This window comes from Leuresthes tenuis, unplaced genomic scaffold (assembly GCF_036924035.1).
Source record: "Leuresthes tenuis unplaced genomic scaffold, fLeuTen1.0.hap1 SCAF_16, whole genome shotgun sequence".
NCBI classification, from domain to species: Eukaryota; Metazoa; Chordata; class Actinopteri; order Atheriniformes; family Atherinopsidae; genus Leuresthes; species Leuresthes tenuis.
The window spans coordinates 14,525,404-14,540,863 of record NW_027325370.1 but is presented as its reverse complement, the minus strand read 5'-3'; the positions used below and the strand labels follow the sequence as shown (position 1 = coordinate 14,540,863).

At 41.6% G+C, this 15,460-nt stretch overlaps 1 protein-coding gene across 3 annotated transcripts; it reads left to right on the top strand.

Annotated features, from left to right (window-relative positions):
* The first annotated feature begins 403 nt into the window (after positions 1 to 403).
* Positions 404 to 15,433, top strand: atp13a2 (ATPase cation transporting 13A2). Of its 3 annotated transcripts, none has more exons than XM_072366611.1 (29): positions 404 to 535; positions 4,457 to 4,533; positions 5,171 to 5,338; positions 5,812 to 5,870; positions 5,989 to 6,055; positions 6,147 to 6,226; positions 6,369 to 6,446; positions 6,526 to 6,595; positions 6,728 to 6,862; positions 6,970 to 7,036; positions 7,590 to 7,721; positions 8,264 to 8,425; positions 8,736 to 8,846; positions 8,969 to 9,015; positions 9,110 to 9,298; positions 9,373 to 9,579; positions 9,910 to 10,020; positions 10,364 to 10,520; positions 10,699 to 10,810; positions 10,885 to 11,009; positions 11,129 to 11,307; positions 11,690 to 11,782; positions 11,862 to 11,941; positions 12,346 to 12,498; positions 12,594 to 12,690; positions 13,187 to 13,410; positions 13,557 to 13,708; positions 13,891 to 14,063; positions 15,142 to 15,433. In XM_072366611.1, the coding sequence occupies exons 1-29, from the start codon at positions 523 to 525 to the stop codon at positions 15,298 to 15,300; spliced, it is 3,477 nt and encodes a 1,158-aa protein (XP_072222712.1). In that variant the 5' UTR covers positions 404 to 522; the 3' UTR covers positions 15,301 to 15,433. The 3 variants fall into 3 exon arrangements, with proteins under 3 accessions (XP_072222712.1, XP_072222713.1, XP_072222711.1); XM_072366612.1 differs by lacking the exon at positions 404 to 535 and adding an exon at positions 2,450 to 2,461; XM_072366610.1 differs by lacking the exon at positions 404 to 535 and having other exon boundaries at positions 4,441 to 4,533.
* The last annotated feature ends 27 nt before the right edge of the window (positions 15,434 to 15,460 follow it).

The following is a 15,460-nucleotide window of genomic DNA, read 5'->3' as shown; positions in this document are numbered from 1 at the left end:
AAGTAACAAGGGTTAAACCAAAGCTACATCACATCAGCAATAACCCCTCGTAGACCAGCAACTAAAGAGATTATTTCATGAAAGCGACACTTAAACATAAATATTTTGAAGAGAAAACATCCAAAACACAGATTTAGGTGTTTATTTTACCACGTTTTCTTGATTAATTACTTATCTTAATCAATATACATGTAATCAAACCATGTGCCACTTGCATTTTTAACATTTTCACAAAACTTTTCGACATGGCACCAAATTAATAGACTAGAGAAGTTTCCGGATGACCTTGTTTAAGACATTGAATCCCTTGTTAAAGAAAAAGACCACTGTTGGCAACGCAAAATCTAACGTCACGGCTTGTGACGTTCATTGGTCAAGCATGTGACAATTTTGGACGATTAGACTTGCCGTAGAAAGGTGAAGCTGCTGTAGCTGCACGTTTTGAAAGGAGGTGTAATGCGTGGTAAAAAGACAGACCGTCATTGAGAGGAACTATGGGAATGGTGTCATCGTGACGAGAAGATGGACAGGCGTGGTAAGAGGTTCTTACTGCTTTTTAGGTGGCGTTTCTTTCACAGAGAAGGCTGCACGTTGTGTTTGCTAACTGTTAGCAACTGCCAGACAGCTGGGGTTGATATCCCGCCGTCCAGTGCTCAGAGCTGTTTACCTAAACTGTCACAGTCATTTAATCTATGGTCAGTTCCTGTGAAAAAACCACTTCCTTTCATCAGTAACATGATGTAAAAGTCTGCAGTAGTCAGTGAATGCACACTGCAATAACAGAGCTTAAAGACAGGCTAGTTAACTATCTGGTTATGACCTTTATTATAGGTGAATTATCATAATCAGAGAACCAGGTAAAACATTTACTTATGTTGATTATTTCTTGTGCAACTTAAAGCAGTTTAACTTGAATTCACCAGAACTAAAGAAAAGAGTTAGTCACATTTTCTCATATCCAAATGTACCTCCATCTTATTGGAATGCAGGGAATTCCATTCAGTTTCAAACAGCTTACACCACAGATCTTACTACTGCATCAGTGCCTTTAAATCAGGTGCTAAATAAAGCACAACTGTAACTAACGTTAATATTACTCTTACGTCTACAACTGCTGATTCTAGTAAGTTCTTGGCTTTTATCACTGCAGCACATTTTGTGTTTTAGATATTAATGTGACCATGATTGATGCAGACTGTTCATCTGTAATGCTCATGTCACAAATACCCTAACATACTATCAACGGCATTAAAAAAAAAATCCAGGTCCATCTACAATAAAGAAATCAAGATAGAATTTGACAGTCCATCCAGCGGATGTGGGCCTTGTCATATCCTTCCAGTAAACCCTGTTCTTTGTGCTACTTGAGGTTGCGGAATGCTTTTTTGCAGCCTCAGCTCAGTTGACTGTCTTGTGTCTGTCTCGTCATCTGTACACACCACAGTTCCCTGTTTTTGACACCATGGAAAGTTTGTTCTGTTTGAACAGAGTTATTCATTTATGTCTGGGACAGGAGTGAGGAGCAGTGTAATGATCGCTTGCAGTTGTCTTGAATTCCTATGGGTGAGGTTTGTCACTGAAATGGTCACACAAAACATGCTGAAACTTTATACATTAACCTAAGACCTGTATTGATATTGCTGTATTGTGAGAGTTTTCTTTTAACAGGTTATTCCTCTTGTTACACTGGAATCTGGAATTGAGCAGGGTTTTATTACATATCTGATGCTTTTGGTTGAGAATGGCCTAGTTAGACAATGCCCAGCATGTGATTTGGCAAAACCCGCAAATTCCAGATAAACTTTCACAAGATTATATCACAAGTATTTGCATAAGGCAGAGGACCCCATGCTTTTTGTTCCTGTAGTTTGTGCTCGGTGTGTAGACAGAGCATCAAAATGACTTTTCACAACAGGATACAAGTACCTATAGGAGTAATTAGTGGGCAAACAGAACTATTTCTATTACCTTAATGCTAACTTGATGTTTAACCAGTAGTTTAAATGTTTATTTTTGATGGCTCCGATGAGAGAGGTTGGTATCAAATGGAGAAAAACATAATCTATAGAGAAGTATGCCTGTCTTTGCCAATCTACAAAGCATTGATACCTGTTGTTTCCCATCTGTTGTTTGGGTTGCCGTGCATTTCCTATCTATTCTGTCCATTTCTCCGCGCGTGAAGATTACAATGTAGCAACAGGCGTAAAAGATGTTTACGGTATTTATTTTCGCCTCATTTTTTGAGTGTAGAAGATGAGCTTTTTTTTCATTTATTTGCTGTCAGAAAAAAAAAAGCCCAAATAGTCCAGTACCAGTTTAAAAACCAGTTGAACAAGTGGCGCTCGTGCCTACGCGCACGCTCAGAAGCAGTAGCATAAGATAGGATTGATTAGCAGATGAACTATATGTGATCCTTTTGTCATTTTGGGAAATCATTTACACTCACGGTCAGGAGTTGACGGTAAGCTCAGTTTCTTCTTCAAGCGTTTCGAAAATTGTTTTGTCGTCGGTATTTTTCTTGTAATTGGAGGCGGAAGTGCGCTTCCGAACAAACAAATAACTTTAACTGCAATTCATGTCGTCTTTTTCCTCCCCGGTTATCGCATATTATTCAAACACCGATTTTCCCAGGACACAATAACAAACCTGCAGTACGTTATGGGATGTTTAAAACTGATGTTTGTCTCGGAGCTGCAAGTGTTTCGGTCGCACTGAGGTGTGTTTACCGACCTTATTGACGTTTATGGTGACTGTGTTTTCTTGTGTATTTTCCTAAAGTTTGTCAGTGTTTGCGTTGTGTTCTTATAGTTTTATTAAAACTAGAAACACTGTGATATCTTTTTCTTTCTTTTTTTTTTTTTTGCAGATGTATTTGTTTAATGGCATTGCTTGTATGTGAATTAAGAAAACGAATTGGCCGTCCTTAAACACTATTTTAACTATTTTAAACCAAACTAATACCGCAGTTTTGTGCCCTAATTGAACACACAGTAAGCTTTGTGCCTCGGTCAAGGTTAAGTTGCATAACTTAGTCAAAACCTCACACTTACTTAGTTCATTACCAAATTAACACACACACACATGAAGGGATGTTTGCACATATAATCTATTCCTTTGTTTGTTTTCTGTCTTTTGAAATGCTCTGATGTGAGTTGGGATGGCATGAAAATACAAACAGAATGCATCCATCCATTTGTGACCAAAACTCATTCATCAAATTCAGGGGTGCAGGCAAACATTTAAAACAATTGCTGAAGCTCAAAAAGGTTATGCCTTTTTGAATTCATTCATTTCTTTTTACATCTTTAAAAGTAGCCCATATTTGAACCCAATACCAAAGTGATTTCTAAGTGAGGAACACATTGAGGGATGGTATAGATGAGAATACTTCAGCAGGTAGACTGGAGAAGTTGGGGCTCAAACCAGCGATCTTCAAAATGGAAGATAAACTCTCTATCTCCTGACCTACTGCCAGTTATTTTTCTTCCAAAATGTTGGGACAAGGGCCACAGAAAAGTTGTGGCAAAATCTTGAGAGCATCTCAAGCAAAGATGGAGAGCAGGTCATCACTGTTTTCATTTACTGTGCACATACTGTAAATGTTTTCATTTTTATTTTACACACACCATCCCATCTTTTTTACATTGATAGAAAACACTACCGGAACTGGTCCTCCAGCTGCTGGGACAGTCAGCGGCTCTGATCATGACTGATGTCTTTGGATGTTACCATTATGGCTGTGATGATCAATTTCAAATGGTTGTAAAACAGACTACATAGAGTGGTTGTGTGTGTGTGTGTGTGTGTGTGTGTGTGTAGCAATCTTTGTGCTATCTATTGTGTGCATCTTGCTGTTTTCCTGGACTCCAGCAGTGTGTTGCTATACACTCGAAACAACAGGCTTATGTAGCGGTAAAGATGCACATTTCCATTGCATCACAGACCGAGCCTGAGTAGAATAGATAATGATATGAGGCCACTGCCTCGCCTCATGTAGCCAGGCAGCTGCTGCTGCTGCTCAGATGTATCCTGTATCAACCAATTTCAACCTTCATCTGATAATAATCTGACAGAAATACTTAAATACAATGTTGGGTTTTAAGAGAATACTGGAAATATGATTACAGCCGTGCCACACCTCTCGTTTAACTGATGGTCGGTCTACTAAATATTAGGGCTCAGAAGCGAGGATGTCCCCGTTTGTTAAAAGCCTGTCACCTTGCCTCCTTCCCTCTTGTCTCCTCATCGCCTCCTCCGCTCACATCTCTGGTTGGAAGGACGAAGAAGCAAGGAGAGGAGTTGAGGAAAAGCATTGAGGATATATGAATTAGCATATGAGACAATGGGTGTTGTGGTTTTGTGTTTGGTTAATATTGACTTTAGAGGTGTGTGTTCTGCTCCTGATTGTAAATGTGATAGCAGAGGAACCTTTAATGTTTCATGTCCTGTTCTGTAGGAAGTGCGGTGGAGCCGCTGAGCGGACTCCCGTCACCCAGTCCACGGGACCCCCTGCTCAGTCCCGACTCACACATGGTAAGATCCCCCTTAGTGTTTCTGCTATACATACAGTGACTGCCGATGTAGCAAGTAAAGCTTAATGCAGCAACAAAATGTGGCCAAGAAAAATAAGAAGGTGCAACCAACATAAGAAAAGTCTATGGGGACAGATGGGCAGACTGAAGTGGTAATGGTTGTGTGATTTGTTTACAGGATGCGGTGCCTACCACCTGCCACATGTATGTGCACAGGGTACTGTACATCTGATATAGAGGAACAAGTGGTTGGAAATACTTTAAGTCACATTTGGTGGCATTATAACCAGCTAAACAAGGTGCTGTCACATCTGTGTTTTTCTACAGTGGCCATTTCCTCTTCTTTGAAAAGAATGGAGGTGGACAAATCTATCATTGTTATTTGTTAGTCGGCAAAGTTAGGTGAAACCGAATTTCATTAGAGAAGTCGATTATATAGGCAAGAGAAGAGCACATTAACGCTCAGATTCAGGTTGCTGTCTTTAAAACTGGACAGTTTGACCTTTGGACAAAGTGCCTTTCTAGTTATCTTGTGCATTTTGATAAGCAGATGAGATCTATTTAAACGAACCTCTGTTTGAAAATGAAACTGAGCCTGTGTTTGAATGAAAGAACTGTGTGACTTTTTGCTCCTGCAGGACGTACAGGGGTATAAGTGGGTGCGCTGGCGGGTGTGGTTGTGTCGTGTCGCTGCCTTGCTGTCCTTGGGTCTCCTCCTGATTGTGTTTCACTGGCGCCCGAGGCTCGCTGTCCTTGCCCGCTGCTGCTCCTGCCCTCTGGCTTTGGCAGATATTCTGCTGCTCAGAGTGAGAAAATAAATCCACGTGCAGAATTAAAACCCAGTTTGACAGCTGCAGTTTGATGCCTGCGACTATCCTTCACATTGTCCTTTTAAAGCTGTATGAAACTTGCATGTAAAATAATAGATGAGCTGTCAAAGCTAATACAAAGTGTCTTAGTGCAGTCATTATATTGCTTATATGTTAAGTTATGTTAAGTGCATAAAAGCACTGCATAATTGAACATTTAAATGACATCAACAGCCCTTAATTTAAAGTAGGAATGTTAGAAATAAGGTTTCCACTTGTTATGATATGCTAACTGTCTGGAACTGTTCTTATTTGTACTTCTTTACATCATAATAAGCTTATTTCCAGCATGAAACCTTATAAACATTGTCGACTAGGCCAGTGTTTTCTGTTAGTTGAGTCTTATTTTGGTCAGTCATGACGCCAGTTTCCAACAAAAGCTCCTGCACTTATGTGATATTTTCCCTCAGGACACTTTTGGCCAGCAGCATGTGGTGGAGGTGCTTACAGAGGAGGTGGAGGAGGGCTGGTGAGCTCCATGCTTTTGTCCTCCAACAGTATAATCTTGAAACTTTCTGAGACGCCTATTAAGAAGTCTAAAGGGAAAACGTAACCTATTCTCTGCTTACTTCATCGTTTCCCTCCAGTTTGGAGGTGTTGGGACAGCTGGAGCAGGCTGAATGGAGAGATACGGTTCTGCTGTGCAAGGAGGAGGTAAGGACTGTTGAAATGTTTTTCATAGGATGATGTGCTGAGTGATGCAGATCTCCAGACCTGAAACTGTTTTTTTTTCACCGCGTTACAGAAAACGCTGCTGCGCTTCTACGTGTTTGAAGGAATGCGTTACATCTGGCTGGACAGGAAGGGAGCTTTCTGTCGTGTTAGGTACCGACAGCAAAAGTGCCGCAACCATATGCAACCAGAAGAAAATACCTCGAGACAAATCCCTTTGAAATATGTGAACGTGGCTGTTGAATGCTCTGATGACATTTCTAACGGTGTAAAACTCTTTCATCTCTGTCCTCAGTGTCCTCAATGAGGACTGGACGTGTAAAGACCTGTATGGCTTCCAGAAGGGCTTGAGTCCCCTGGAACAGAGCTTGAGGTACGGGAGGATATATGAGTCTAGGCTTTTTTTCATCCCAGAGGCGGCTGCTGAGTAATTCATAACGTGTATCTTTCAGGAGGCAGATATTTGGGGCCAACCTTATTGATGTACCTGTGAAGTCTTACATGAGGATGCTGTTCGAAGAGGTGAAATGAAAGATCCCATATATATATATATATATATATATATATATATATATATATATATATATATATATATACTTTGAAGTCATAATTGATTGAAAGTTGATTTATTTTAATTTTTTTCTGTGTTTGCAGGTCCTCAACCCATTCTATGTGTTCCAAATGTTCAGTATCACCCTGTGGATGACTGATTCGTATTATTTTTACGCCTTATGTATATTTATTATCTCCATTATTTCCATCGCTGTCTCACTTTATGAAACTCGAAAGGTGAGCCTTATGAGAGCAGCAACATTTAATTATATGGTTCTGCATATAGTTCTGGATATAGATGTAAATAACATTTTCTAAACTTCATTTGACTTCACTCGTTACAGCAAAGCGTCACTCTTCGCAACATGGCCCGGTTGGTTACAACCGTCACGATACGCAAAGCCTCGGGAGGTGAGTCCAGTGTCTTTTGGTTTCAGAAAGTCTGTGCGGCTGTTTAATGGACCAACATTTGGGATCATTTTGATTCCTGCAATAATCTCTGAAATAACGAGTTTGATCTGAATGTGTCAGAGCAGCAGAATTTAAAAGCAAAATCTTAACGACTTTGCTGAGAAAGAATTACGATTTAAACAGTGGGGGTATGTCATAATAATCAGAAAACTCTTTGCAATATATGGAACTGAGAGTCTGTTGAAAAGGTTAATCGATTCATGTTTGCGTCCAGATGAATATTCACAATTCAATGCAGGCAGAAAGTTTTTATTTGTTAGTTGTTTTTTTTATTATACCCTAAAGGTTTAAAATGGGTTTGAATTTGACGGCAGCAATATATCTCAAGAAAGTTTGGGACAGGGGCAACAAAAGGCTGAAAAAGTAAGCGTAACTTCAAAGAAATGGTTCACGTTGCAAGATCTAGCAACTAATAGCACCTCAGAGAGGCACATAATAATGTTTTGGTCGCCATTAAACCCGGGACTCTTCACTCTTGTTCTGTTTCTCTCAGTGGAGGAGCGTGTTAGCTCAGAGGAGCTGGTACCTGGTGACTGTCTAATCATCCCCCAGGAGGGTCTGCTGCTGCCGTGTGATGCTGCCCTGCTGGCTGGGGAGTGTCTCGTCAATGAGAGCATGCTCACGGGTAATTGCCAGACCTTCAAGGACTAACTGGAAAGATTATGTGTTTGTTTGTTTTTTTGTTCGTTTTTAGCTACAAGTTCATTTAATGTGTTAATGTGATACCATGAGGTGATTAAATTCTTTCAGAACTCTTAACAATAGCTTTAGATTTTGAGGAGTGAACGCCCCTGAAAAGGAAACTTTGCCCTTTTCAGTCATTTTAATAAAGTTAATTCATAAAGCTTTCGTGACTTTGCTCAGGCCACACTTCACAACCTGGACCGTGATTAGAGTCACAAATTCAGAAGTGACTTTGGGCGAATTGGTTTTCTTAATTAGAAAGTGCATTTAGAATATAAGCTTGCTGTATGCGAGCGTTCCAAGCAATTGATTTCTTGCCCCTTCATAGTGCTGAGATGTTTAATAGAGATGTTTTCACGTCGTGAATCTGGGCTCTACGTTGTGATTTTGTAAATCACTCCGAGAATGAACAAAATCTGGTGATAAAAGTGTCTGTGTGGGATGCCAAATGGTTCCGAAGCCTGTCCCATTCATGCGTTTCAGGTGAAAGTGTCCCCGTGCTGAAAACCCCACTGCCGGCTGGTGACAGGATGTACAGCTCCGACACTGAGCGCCGACACACTCTTTTCTGTGGTACCCAGCTCATTCAGGCCAAAGGAGGAAGGCCAGGAGGCAGCGGGGCTGTTGCTGTGGTCACAAGCACTGGTTAGTGAAGATATTTCAGAGCAGTGGTGGTTAATACAGATATCTGTCGGCTTTCACTGTACTTGTTTAACGCACCCTCTGGAGATTTTGACTTCTAATAGCTGTATGGGACAGTGACAGTAAGTGGATGTACATGCAGAAATGAAGCAATCCACATTCCTGGCATTGGTATTTGTTGTTTAGAGTTATATTTTTTTAGGCCTCAAAGACACAGACTTGGCATTTCCAAGAGAACTGCTCAGGGCAACATTAACGTCTTCTTTGTGTTCTCCAAGTAAAGCCATCTGTGCTGCTTCTGCCTCGTCTGCAGGGTTTTTCACAGCCAAAGGCGACCTGGTCAGCTCCATTTTGTACCCCCAGCCAATCAACTTCCGATTTTACAAAGATGCTGTCAAGTTCCTGCTCATTCTAGGTTGCGTTGGTAAGCTTTAACAACCCTACCACATTTGTTTCAAGAGTGTATAAAGAAGCAAATTTAGTCTTCACGTTTAAGCTAGTTACTCAGATTATCTACGCTGTCTAATATTGTTCTTCTTGCTTCAGCTCTCATTGGCACCATTTACATTTTTGTGGTCCTCCTCAGAACCAATGTAAGTGCTACAATATAAGGGCAAAATGATGTTGTACTTATAAGTCTGTACTTAAATGAATTGTTCCCACTGACGTATGACTGCATGTGTCCAGGTGACCTGGCTGCAGTTGGTTGTTAGAAGCTTGGACATTGTAACGATTGCAGTGCCCCCCGCCCTGCCTGCTGCCATCACCACAGGAACTATCTACGCCCAGCGGAGGTTGAAGAGTCGCGGTATCTTCTGCATCAGTCCACCACGCATCAACATCTGTGGCAAGATTTCACTTTTCTGCTTTGACAAGGTGCGGGTGGAATCTGTTAATGGACTGTTTGTTGGTGCTACTATAGTATAATCACAGTATTTTTGCTTTTCCAGACAGGAACTCTGACAGAGGAGGGTCTGGATGTGTGGGGAGTGATGGAGGGGGGACCCGCTGGTTTCTCAGAGCTGGTTCCGGGGCCCACACTCCTGCCCCCGGGTCCCCTGCAGACTGGCCTAGCCTGCTGTCACACTGTTACACTGCTGCAAGGTCAGCCTCTCGGAGACCCCTTGGAGCTGAAGATGGTTGAGTCTACTGGCTGGGTATGATACTTTAAGGCTTATTAGACATGGCATGTGTCACCTGGACATGCCGCTTGACTTACAAAACCTTTTGTCGTTCATCTTAAGAAGCCAAAGTACTGACGTTTTATTGTTGTCTAAAGACATTAACGTACCACCGACTCATTTTGGTCTATATTCTTGAGAATGGATGGTTACGCTCAGAAATTAGGATTTGTTAATGTATCCCACTTTTACTTTTCCATCACTGAGAGAGCTTTCCATTTTGAACCTAGAATGAATATCAAAAGTAACTTTTAAATCAATAGTGAGAAACGTTATATTAAACTAATGTTGTCTCCAATTTCCCAGACTCTCCAGGAGCCAGAGGGGGACGGGGATGTGTTAGATGCAGAATTTGGAGGTCACAAAGTTTTGGCTGTTATGAGACCTCCAACTCACCAGCCTCAAGCTCAGGGAACGGTGAGTGCCCCCTAACATCACTCAATATGGCTCAAACAATAATAGTTTTTGAAGTGAACAATCCTTCAATGACTGCAATACTGTGACACTTGTATTAGTCTTACTTTCTCTTGAGCCTTGGTGCTGCAAAAATGATCCTGACACAAACAGAATTCCAGGACCTTGTGGAATTTAGATAAACGGTCAAGGGCTTTAGCATTGAAAAGACATCACATGAATTCACTATCAGCAGATGGTGAATAAGAACAGTAGTTACAGTGTAATCCCTGCTTTTTTTTGTTATGAAAGACTCTTTATCTGCCTGGAGTTACTGCATGAATTCCTTTTTGTTTTTCGCTCTCAGCCCATAAGCGAGGCAGCGGCCATTGTTCAGAGGTTTCCGTTCTCCTCGGCCCTGCAGAGGATGAGCGTGGTGACGGTGGCCCACGGGGGACGCTTTGCTCTGGCTTTCATCAAAGGTTCCCCTGAGATGGTGGCCAGCCTCTGTCGAGCTGAGACAGGTTCAGTCAGATATGTTTTATTAGGCAAATTTAGGCGAACTATTCATTTAATTAAAAAAATAATGTATATAAATGTTTTTTTGATTATTTGGAATCAAATTATTTTCCATGTGTTTAGATCAGTTGCTTCCTTTATCAGATCTACGTTAATACAGCACGGTGCGCTTTGTGTTTACAGTCCCAGAGCAGTTCTCCAGCCAACTGCACAACTTCTCCAGTGAAGGCCTCAGGGTTCTTGCACTCGCGTGTAAACCCGTAGATGTGAAGTCTGACTTAAGGACCATCGATCGGTGAGAATTCAGTCTGCCTCTCTGGTGTCTTTGATTTTCGATGTGTGTTAATTCGGCTGTGTGTCGGTCTGCAGCGGTGAAGTAGAGAAAGACATGCAGTTCCTGGGCTTGCTTATAATGAAGAACCTGGTGAAGCCTGAGAGTGCCGGGGTTATTAACATCCTGAGACTGGCGCACATCCGCTGTGTTATGGTCACTGGTGAGACTATTTTCTCTGCCTGCTTGCTCTTTGGATTTCCTCTGTTTATTGTCATTTTAAAGGCATTCAGTTGCCAATAGCATCCATTTATATATCTTGTTTTGCCCTTCCTTTCATAGGAGACAACATTCTTACTGCAGTAAATGTAGCAAAAAGCTGTGGAATGGTGAGGTCTGATGAGAATGTGATTTTCGTCACTGTAACCCCCCGCACTGCCCAGTCTATGCCCACCCTGAGGTTCAGCCTGGAGGATGGAGGGGCCATTGCTGGCCAAAGCTCCACAGAGGTCATCAGTCAGGTTGGTCTTCCTAAAAATACAGCTCTGCAGTATAATGTTCAGCACAGCAAAGTGTTCAGTGGTGTTTCAATCTGAGGGGGGGGGATTCTATTCTGAAACCCAAGAAGAGGAGAATTGTAGTTCTGTTTTGGATTCTCAGCTCAGCGCATTCATTTACACACAAAGGCAGTTTTCACTGTCGCCATAATTGTGTTATCCGTTAATCAATATTGCATGGGATGACCTCATATTCACACATTGGTGCATGCAAGATTTTACTGATTGGATTTGTTGTATTCAGTGATATCTGTCGTTACCGCAGTGACGTGCAGAACAGCACAGTCATGAGCTCCATTTTCTGGATGAAGATTGGTTGCCGTTATTGTTCTTTCTCTCCTCTCAGGGTCTGTATCAGGGTGGTTTTGGCCATCACTTGGCTATTAGTGGCAAGTCCTTTGCTGCACTCTGTGAGCACTTCTCAGAGTATCTTCCAAAGGTAACGTAAGCTGTATGATCTCTGCAAAAGAATATCCCTACCATCAAAGGAAAGATGGCTTGAAACTCTGTTATTGCAGGTTTTGATGCAAGCCACCATATTTGCACGCATGGCCCCTGACCAGAAAACCCAGCTGGTGAAAGAGCTGCAGAAACTGAAGTGAGTGGTTTTTTTCGTCTTTTTGCTCATAAGAAAAGAACAAAGATTGCGATAATATGGTGCAATATTTTAGATGGGGATAAATGGATTTTTAGATGCAATGTGAAAGGCTGAGGAGAGCAACTTAAAGCTCATCTGCACTGGCTTCAACACCCTGCTGTCTTGGGTGCTTCAAATGGTACAGTGTAGGCCTACGGTTCAAGTTAAGGAGGCAACAAAAACTTGCCTGTCTCTACCTTATGGGGTATGTTCACATAAGATGTTGGACGAGATGTTCCCATAGTGGCATGATAACTGCATAGTTGGTGTGGAATGTTAGAACTAATGCAATTAGTCCACAGCTGGACAACACTGTTTGCTGCTTGACTTTACGTCAAACGTCTGTAATTGATCTTTTTCTGCAGTTACCGAGTGGGCATGTGTGGCGACGGGGCCAATGACTGCGGGGCCCTGAGAGCCGCTGACGTCGGGGTTTCCCTGTCTGAGGCAGAAGCTTCGGTCGCTTCACCGTTTACTTCCAAGACTGAAAACATCAGCTGCGTACCGCTGCTTATCAGGTGAGGACATAGGAGGATGACGTCTTTGAAAATGTTTGAAGCAGAGGAAGAAAAAAGAAAAAAAAGACTTTTTTTTTCTGTCTGTGTCTGTGCAGAGAGGGCCGGTGTTCTCTGGTCACCTCCTTCAGTCTCTTCCGGTACATGGCGTTGTACAGCCTCATTCAGTTCTGCTCCGTCCTTATCCTGAACACAGTGAGTAGCAGTGAGGGGAAACTATCACAACCCCATTTTCATACTAGTGATCGTTTTCTACTCCATCCCCGGTGCTTTAAATGTTACATGTTTCTGCAGCACATTTGTATTTATGTTGTTGAACATTAAACTGTTCAGTTTAAAATATTTCCACTACCTTTTTACGCATTTCTTCTCACGCTTTCAGGGCAAAACGTTTCACTGCCTTGACCAGGTCCAGAGATCTAGCCAGACTGCTGAAGCAAATAGTTAATTTTGCACGTTCATACTGAACAGAAAATTTCAATTTTCCACCCCTAACGTCCTGTCTACAGCACAAATCAATTTTCTGATGTCTGTGGGGGGGGAATAAAAAATCTGTACCAAACAGCAGCTCAGCTGACTTTACATATAAATCTTTCTGTTCAATAAAGTCATAATTACAGACTTAATGACATTCACTGAACGCTTGTTACAAGCATAGATCTATATGAGTGTTCTCAATGTGTGTGTCTAGGTGAAGACGAGCGTAGCCGACCTACAGTTCCTGTTTTGTGACCTTGCTTTGGTGACGTTGCTGGCCATTGTGATGGGCAGAGGAGGCCCCAGTGAGGAGCTTCACCCCTGCAGACCTCCTGCCAGTCTACTGGCGCTGCCCGTCTTTGGCAGCCTCTTCATACACACATGCATGATCGTCATGGGCCAGCTGGCTGTGTTCTTCATCACTACCACTCAGGAATGGTCAGTTGAATGACTGAAAGCTTCATTTTTAACTCAAATGTAATTCTAGATCAAATCAAATCTCTCCAGTTTGAAAAAAAGCCCAGCATCCGATCTACACTTTATAAAACTGTATGATGTAATGCGTCATCACTTGTGTTTTTCAGGTACATTCCACTCAATTCAACTGAATTTGGAACAGCCAATCTGCCCAACATGGAGAACACGAGTGTGTTTGACTTGTCAGGTTTACAGTACATTATCATGGCAGTGGTGGTCACCAAGAGCTACCCTCACAAGAAACCTCTCTACCACAACGGTGAGTCATCGCATAGATTCAGGACAGATGATTATCAGTCGTAAGGGTGACGCATTCAGGCCAGTGCTTTTTTTCTTTCTCAACTGACTGTTCTTTATTGTCGTTTTTGTTGAGCCTCACATTATAAGGGGAAACTGTCAAAGATTGAAGCCTCAGATGCGACTCTTTTCTCATGTTTCCAGTGATCTTCCTTTGTCTGCTGTTCATCCACTTTGGTGTCATGATCTGGCTGGTGTTGTATCCAGGGCCTTTCTTCAGCCGGATTCTTCAACTGTACAACATCCCTGATATGAACTTTAAAATGCTGCTCGTCGCTGTAGCTGCTCTCAACCTCCTGGTTTGTTTCGTCTTGGAGGTGAGTGACGATATGGAGCTCGTTTATGCCCTCTTTGAATAGTTGTTGATCTGATCTATCTTCATTGTTACTTAAAAACACTTGTTCGTTAGATATTGCAAAGCAAGCCTACCTGTGTTCCTCTGCAAAATGGAAAAGTCTGATCAAACGGATCGGACATTTGGAGAGGTCGGCCAACTTCACTAAAATTTTTGTTTAAAAACAAGGCAAGAACTAAAACTGCTACATTTAACGACCTGTATGTCTGGACACAACTTTGCTTTATAATTGTACCAAATCCAGACATCATAAACCAAACTATTTTAAAGAAATTGTGTCAAATGTTTCATGTTAGAATTTTATATATATATATATATATATATAGCATCACAAATCAACATATTTTCATACCCTAATAACAGGTTTATTGCTAAGGACTCACAGTCTGACCTAAAACAAATCTAATGTGAGATCACATAAATCAAAAAGTTGTTTATGTGCCTCTTCTGGAGTTCTTTTGTTGGTTTAGTAATTTGTCTCTTTCAGATTGGACGGTAACCATTAAACAAACTTCAACTGTTGTTTTCACCTCCTTTATGATGAGAACGGCTCTGCCTTGTGACGTTAGAATGATCCGAACATTAAGCTTGTAATAAGATTTATGAAATATGCAGTGACATAATACTTAAAACACAGTTTTAAGTTTAAGTAAACTGTTTGAATCTTTCCATGGACAAAACACCATTGTCAGAATGTATCACAGACATTAACTGCTGGATATTAAATCACTACTACTTAATCAGATGTACTAACATCTCAACTGCAGAGTGGACACTTTAGTCTGAGAAAGTGAGACATTTCTTCTTTTTTTTTGTAATGAATATGTAGGGACCTTAACCCTCAGGTTGTACTTTTTCTTTAACTTTTTTTTCTATTGCACCTGAAATTGTTTACAAAAATTGCCTCTGAGTATAAACCTGGAGTCTTGTGTGCTTTCATCGTTACTGTGCTAACAAACGTCACCTTTAACATGTCGAAGCATGTGCCATTCCCATCGTCCTCTTTATAAGCATTTACCATCCTTTATTTTTCTCTCCAGATGCTGATAGATTTGGGCATTCTGAACTGCCTTCGGTGGCTCCGTGGCAGGCGACCATCCAAGAAACAGTACAAACGTCTAAAGGTCCTCCTGTCCGACTCCACGTCATGGCCGCCCCTCAATCAAAACCTGTCCCCAACAGATCTCTCCTTCAGCTAGCATCTCACTGGCTCTCCATCGGTCACCGATGCCAAATGATGTTGGATTTCCTAACCACATCCTGAACTTGAACAACAATGCAAAGTCATGTTTACCTGTAAAAAAAATAAAAACTATTTTTATGTTATCTACAGCCTGGCTGTTCTGAGACATGTTTGCC